The sequence below is a fragment of the Eimeria acervulina genome, genomic scaffold (assembly GCF_000499425.1).
Source record: "Eimeria acervulina Houghton genomic scaffold, Eah_scaff1495, whole genome shotgun sequence".
NCBI classification, from domain to species: domain Eukaryota; phylum Apicomplexa; class Conoidasida; order Eucoccidiorida; family Eimeriidae; genus Eimeria; species Eimeria acervulina.
The window spans coordinates 1-6,633 of record NW_013549154.1 but is presented as its reverse complement, the minus strand read 5'-3'; the positions used below and the strand labels follow the sequence as shown (position 1 = coordinate 6,633).

The 6,633-nt window shown below is 51.9% G+C and overlaps 1 protein-coding gene across 1 annotated transcript; it reads left to right on the top strand.

Annotated features, from left to right (window-relative positions):
• Window positions 1-1,191: 1,191 nt before the first annotated feature.
• EAH_00060330 (hypothetical protein, conserved) lies at window positions 1,192-5,287 on the top strand (the record flags this gene model as incomplete). Its single annotated transcript, XM_013393487.1, has 2 exons — window positions 1,192-1,195; window positions 1,566-5,287. 2 exons carry the CDS (start codon window positions 1,192-1,194, stop codon window positions 5,285-5,287), a joined length of 3,726 nt encoding a protein of 1,241 aa, XP_013248941.1.
• Window positions 5,288-6,633: the final 1,346 nt, after the last annotated feature.

Genomic DNA, 6,633 nt, shown 5'->3' with positions numbered 1-6,633 from the left:
TATATATATATATATATATATATTCACGGATACTGCAGAAACGAGCAAGCCCGGGATAGGGCAGTGTCTCGGTGTTGGATTTATTTATTAAATTATTTTATTAAAATAAATTTTACTTTCAGGTGTATATTGTATCTTGCGTTTATTATTTTATTGTAGATAGTGCTGCAGTGTATCTGCTGTCTCTTCCGCTGTGCTGCAGGCTGCATGCAGCTGTTTAATTAGAGAAGTCTTTCAACGCTCCCCTTATTTAAGACTCTCAGTGCTGTTATCTTCTGCTGCTGCTGCTGCTGCTGCTGCTGCTACCTCCTGTCATCTGCTGTTGCTGCTATCTCCGCCTGCTGCTCCCTGCTATGGCTGTTGCTATTGCTGCTGCTGGGCATTTGGAGGCTTTCTTAGAGATAGGAGACAGAGCATGGATGTTAATGTGCATAAAGGAGACCCTTAGTCTCCTTGCTGCAGAAAGAGACACCTTTTGTTGCTGCTGCAGCACTTTGCTGCTGCTACCAGACCGGCTGGGGCATAGGCATTGGGCGGAAGGAGCAGCAAGCCCGCTCTAACGAAGCTAGAAGAACGAGAGCTGCATATACACCTCAAAATGAAACAATTAATTATTTAAATAAACAAACAAGCAATGAAGAGACGCAGAAAGAAGCTAACAACCACAGGGGGAGAGGAGGTCTATGGGCCGGCAGCAGCAGCAGCAGCAAGAGAAGCAGCAATAAGCCTCTGTAATATGCACTGAATGATAAGTTATTATTTCTTTTTATAAATTAATAAAAAAGAAAAGAGATTGTTTGCGTTGAACTCTGCATATTCAGTAGCAGCAGCAGCAGCTGGGATCGTACGATCCCCTGTGCATGCGCCTCACCCACGTCGAGTGCTGCAGCAGCAGCAGCATCGAGGCGCTGCTGCTGCCCTACTTTCTCTGGTTTTGTTTGTTTCTATCCCTAACAAAAGGAGATATTAAGGTGAAATATACTTATTGCTGCTCTCCTACAGCGCAGCAGGTGAGGAGCAGCAGCAAGTGCAGCAGACGCTGCCCAGCTACAGCTGGTGGCTGTTGCTGCAACACGCCGCAGCGGCAGCAACAGCAGCAGCGGCACCAGTCATAACAACAGCAACAGTAACAGCAGCAACAACAGCAGCAGCAGCACTTCGACTGCTGCTGCTTGCACATTGGGGAGCCCCATGGGTCCGAGGGCGCTGCTGCAGCAAGCCACCGCAAGCAGCAAGGCAGCAACAAAGCTAATCAGCAGCCGACAGGATCGGGCAGGCGGATCCCAGGTCGTTCCCGCTAGGTTGCTGCTGCTCTCTTGCTGCTGCTGCTTGCAACTGCAGCAGCAGCAGCAGCAGCGGCAGGGCACGCGGGCCCTGAGGAGCTATCTAGCTTCCTTTTGCTGCACAGACGGCGATAGCCACCCCCGAGCAGCTATAACAGCAGCCTGCTGCAGCTAGCTGTAGCAACAGCAGCAGCATAATGCTGCAGAGGAGGAGATTGCTTTGCTTGGGGGGTCTCCTGAGCCTTACCGGAGTAGTAGTATGGTGTATGCTTGACTCTGCAGCGCTCGCAAACCCTGTTGTTGCCTTTGTAGATTCTGCTGCTGCTGCTGCTCCTGTTGTTGCCCCCGATCCCACTCCCGACCCCACTCCCGATCCCATTCCCGATCCCGATCCCGATCCCGATCCCCAGCGCAACCCCCCCGAGCGGCCAAGAACAGCAGCATCAAGCGGGGTTTCTAAGCCTGTAGGAACACGTAGAGGGAGACGCCTGAGAGATATTTGGCTGACTCAGGTAGGAATAGTATTCGGCAGAGTCAGAGACGGCGTTTGGCGAAGGCAGCGGCAGCCGCAGCCGCAGCAGCAGCAGCAGCAGCAGCAGCAGCAGCAGCAGCAGAAACCCCAGGAGCAGCAGGACGAGCAAGTAGGGGAGGAGGAGCAGCAGCAGCATCAGGAAGAGGAGGAGCAGCAGGAGGAGGAGGAGGAGGAGGAGGAGGAGGAGCTGCAGGAGGAGCAGCAGGAAGAGGAGGAGGAGCAGCAGCAGCAGCAGCAGGGGGAGGAGCAACAGGAGCAGCAGCAGGATCCGCAGCAAGAGCAGCAGAACAACGGCCCGCTGCAGGACCTGCAGCACTACGTGCTGCAGCACAGATTCTCCTCATGGCTTCGTAGGCTGCCCTTTTCTAAGCCGAAGAATATACAGCCAAGACCATTCAAACTAGCAGCAATTGCTGCTGTTCTGCTGCTGCTCCTCGCTCTATTCAGGGGTTCCTCTGAGCAATCGCAGCAGGAAAAGAAGCTGCGCGGCAAGCACAATCAGGAGCAGCAACAGCAGGAGCAACAATACGAGCAGGAGCAGCAAGACGAGCAACAAGACGAGCAGCAAGACGAGCACCAAGACGAGCAGCAAGACGAGCAGCAGCAGGAGCAACAAGACGAGCAGCAGCAGGAGCAACAAGACGAGCAGCAGCAGGAGCAGCAAGACGAGCAGCAGCAGGAGCAGCAAGACGAGCAGCAAGACGAGCAGCAGCAGGAGCAGCAGCAGGAGCAGCAAGACGAGCAGCAGCAGGAGCAGCAGCAGCCAGGTACAGAGCCCCAGCCTACTGATGCAGCAGCTGCGAAAGAAGACGCAAAGCAGGAGCGGGGGCCCACTGAAGAAGCAGAAGCAGCGTCAGGAGCAGCAACAGAAGCAGGAACAGCAACAACAGCCCTTGAACGCGAGAAGCAGGAAGATGAAGAAGCGGCAGCAGCAGCAGCAGCAGCGGCTGCTGCTGCTGCTGCTGAAGAGCAGGAAGCATACGCGGATCTGGACTCTCCGGAGGTACGCGAAGCAGCAGCAGAAGCAGCAAAGCTGAAGACAGAAGCAGCAGCAGCAAACACAAAAGCTCTTAGAGCTAAAAGGCGGAGCTTCGAAGCAGCAGCAGTTTCTCTGGTGGACGAAGCCTATGCGACCTTAGCAGCAGACGAAGCGGAAGCAGCAGCAGCAGCAGCAGCACAAGCAGAGGCAGCAATAGCAGAAGCAAATGAGTGGGCCGCAGCAGAAGCGCAGAGAGCTAGCGAAGCAGCTAAATTCGCCAGTCAAGCAAGGAGCACTGCAGCAGCATCAAAAGCAGCAGCAGCAGCAGAGGTAGCAGCAGCTAGTGCAGCAGCAGCTGAAGCAAAAGAAGCAGAAGCCGCCGCAGAAGCAGCAAAAGATTCACGCAGTGCAGCAGAAGAAGCAGAAGCAGCGAAGAAGAGAGCACGGGTGTGTATAACAGCAGCGCGTGTAGCAGCACAAGACGCAGTGGCCGACGGGGAGAGGGCAGCGAATGCAGAAGCAGAAGCTGCAGCAGCAGCAGCAGCAGCAGCGCAAGCAGCGCAAGATGCAGACGCAGCGGTAGCAAACGCAGCAACAGCAGCAGAAGCTGCTGTTGCTGCAGCAGCCAAGGTTGAGAGGTTGCAGGCTGCTGCTGCTGCTTCCTCTTTGGTTAGTACGCAGAAGAGCGAACAAGCAGCAGAGGCGATGGCAGCAGCAGCAGCAGCAGAAGCTGCAGCAGCTGCAGCAGCAAAGAAGCTGGATGCAGCACGGCGAGCTGCGGAGCTAAAGCTGTTCTCATACGGTTTGCCTGGTTATCTCTATGATCAATTAAGAGAGAAGGGAGAGACAGTTGCTGCTGCACAGCGGCTTCTAGCTCTCTTAGATTGGGAGACAGGCAATAATATAAAGAATCAGCTGAAGGATGCTATGAGTAAAGCGTTTGAGTTAAAGAGAGCTGGGCAGACAGCTGAGAGTGCAGCAGCAGCAGAAGAAAGTTTTGCTCTGCTGCAGCAGCATCTAGAAGATGTTGAGAAGCTTGTTACTTCTTTGATATCGCAAGCAGCAGCAGCAGCAGAAGAAGGCCTTGCTGCTGTGCCGGAGACTGTTGATCCTGGGCCCTGGGTTAGCGATATGGAGACACTAGAAGAAGCTAACGACTATAACCATTCTGTCTCTGTTACTCTAATCTCTTTGCATGAAGAACATGAAGCAGTGCTAGATAGAGCAAGGAGAACCCTAGACAGCTTGAAGAGAATCGTCTCCTTGGACGCAGTTAACAGCGAAACTGTCTCTATTGCAGCAGATCTCGGTGCATCTCTGATGGAAGCAGCGCAGCAGCTACATGAGGGTGTATCTACAATGCAGCAGCTGCAGCAAGACTTAGCAGATTCTTCGCGTTCTCCTTATACATCTGCTCGGAGCGACAGAGGTAGATGGCTAGACAGCCAGTTTGAATTAGTTGGGGGTACAATGAAAGCTATGCTTATCAAGATGAAGAGAAGAGGAGAAGAAGATACAGCAGCAAAGTTAGCAGACCTGCAACGGATATTACAAGAAGCAGACTCTTTAACTGCTGTACATGGGAAGCTACAAGAGCGCCTGGAGGAGTGCAGTACACCTGAGGAGATGTTAGAGATAAACAATGAAGCTGCAGGTATTGAGAGTTTATTAGACGAGCTATTAAATACTCTTATAGCAAATGCAGAGGCATTACCCCCGGTGCAGCAGCTTGCACACTTCGGAGATATACCTACACAAAGAGTCTTATTAGAAGCCCTCCGAGATGTTAAAGAAAGCTTCAGCGATGATAAATTTGATATAGAGAAAGGTATGGTGTACGTATGCAGTTCTTTAGGCGAAACATTTCCTGCGTTAGATCTGCCTGAAGATGAATGGACCCACAGGGTGTCTAGGCAGGTTGTACAAGAGTTAAGGCTAGAGATGGAGGAGATAGATGCTTATGCTAGTTCTCTTGAGCGTAGCTTTAATAGTCGTACAGCCCGTCTTGAGATGCTTTCACTTCTAGGGAGGGGTACCCCAGCAGAGTCATTGATAGCAGCAAAGCATGAAGCAGAAGAAGCATTAGAAGATGTTATCGAACTTGGTGCAACAGCAGCAGATACGTGGCAGCTTGGTGCGGACTACGATCATCTTGCTGCAATAGAGAAGCACCTGCAGCAAGCAGTAGATACATATTCTACTATCCCTTCGTCTTTGCTGCTACAAGAGACGCCTGAGGCCGAGCATGCACAGCAGTTGCTTACTACATGCTTACGAGCAGTAATAGCAGCAGGTAAAGTTTCTGAAGCACCCCAGGTAGCTGAGGCTGCTGCTGTTGCACGCCGCAGCTCTAATGAACTTAAAGATTATCTGCTCTACTTAGCAGACGGAAGGATTGGACAAATGCAGCAACATGAGGAGACAGAGGATGATGTTCAGACAGACATTGAAGATGTCTTTGCCCCCCCAGAGCAGTTTAATCTCAGGGAATGAAGCAAAATACTCTCTCCTCTTTGCAGCAGCAGCAGTAGCAGCAGCAGCAGCAGCAGCAACAACAGCAGCAGCAGCAGCAGCAGTGCCAGGGAGAGGGAGGTGACACAGGATCCAGGGGGAAGTTGAAGGGAGACGTGAAGACGAAGGATGTGTCTCCTTTCTTTTGTTTGCTGCTTGTGTTGCTGCTTTGTCTCTTCTTCTTTTGGGTCTTCTTCTTTCTCAAAGTCTCGCTAACAGTGCTGTTGTCTGCACTGTGCAGTTGCTGCTGCATTTGTGGGGTGTCTCTTTCTATCTGCCTTAGAGACTATCTCCTTGTTTGAGGCTATTGATAGCATTGTCTCTTTATTAAGAGACAGGGAGAGGTGAGGAGCTGTATTTGCATGCACTCTATAGAAGAACAGACAGAGAGAGAGAAGAGGGCCGTGTATATATCTCCTAAAGGAGACACTTTAAAGGAGACACAATTAAATGAAGCAGGTAGCCAGTCCGTTGGGGCTGCATGCATGTGCATGCACCTGTTTCTTTGTTTGGAGATTCCTTGGGGCTTTTTAAGAAGCCGCCGCAGTTTGCTGCGCGACTTTTTTGTCTGGGGAGCTGCAGCAGCTGCTGCTGCAGCTAAACCACCATCAGCAGCAGGTGCAGCAGCAGCAGCAGGCGCTGATGCTGCTATTTCCCCGGTTTGCTTCGCCTCTTGTGGAGCGCTTATGCGTTGCTCAAGGAGAGGAGGAGACAGTTGAAGGAGACAGACGGTGAGCAGCAAGAAAAGAGATAGGGTTTCTTCTCTCTTTCTTTGGCTGTCTGTACACCCGAGACTTTGATGTCTCTCTTTTAGGCCCTTGCGCCTCTCTCCTATTTGTATGTTCCTTTGCTTTGGGGGCCTCTTTAGGAGGCAGCAGGCAGCAGCACCCGCAGCAGCAGCAGCAGCAGCAGCAGCAGCTAGTGCTGCTGCTGCTGCGGCAGGTACCAAGGCTGCACGAACCGTAGTGGGAGAGCTGCAGTCTCTGATGAGCGCAGCCTCTTCTTTTAATTATTCTCTGTGTTGTTGTTTGTTTATTGTTTGTCTTTTAAATGAAGCCTTCTCCTTTGCTGTCTCTTTGCTGCAATGCATTCTTCTCGTTTGCTGCTGCTGCAGCAGCAGCAGGGGGCCCAAACCCTACCCCGCAGCAGCACACGGTCTCCTCCTATGGAGACACGCAGCAGCAAAGGAGACACCCGAGGAGTCAGCAGACTTACAGCTGCCTATCTCGCATTCTCGAGCTGCCAACAACTCCAGCTAGCTATAGCTACACACAGCTAGCTATAGCCATCCTCAGCTAGCTATAGCTACACACAGCTAGCTATAGCCA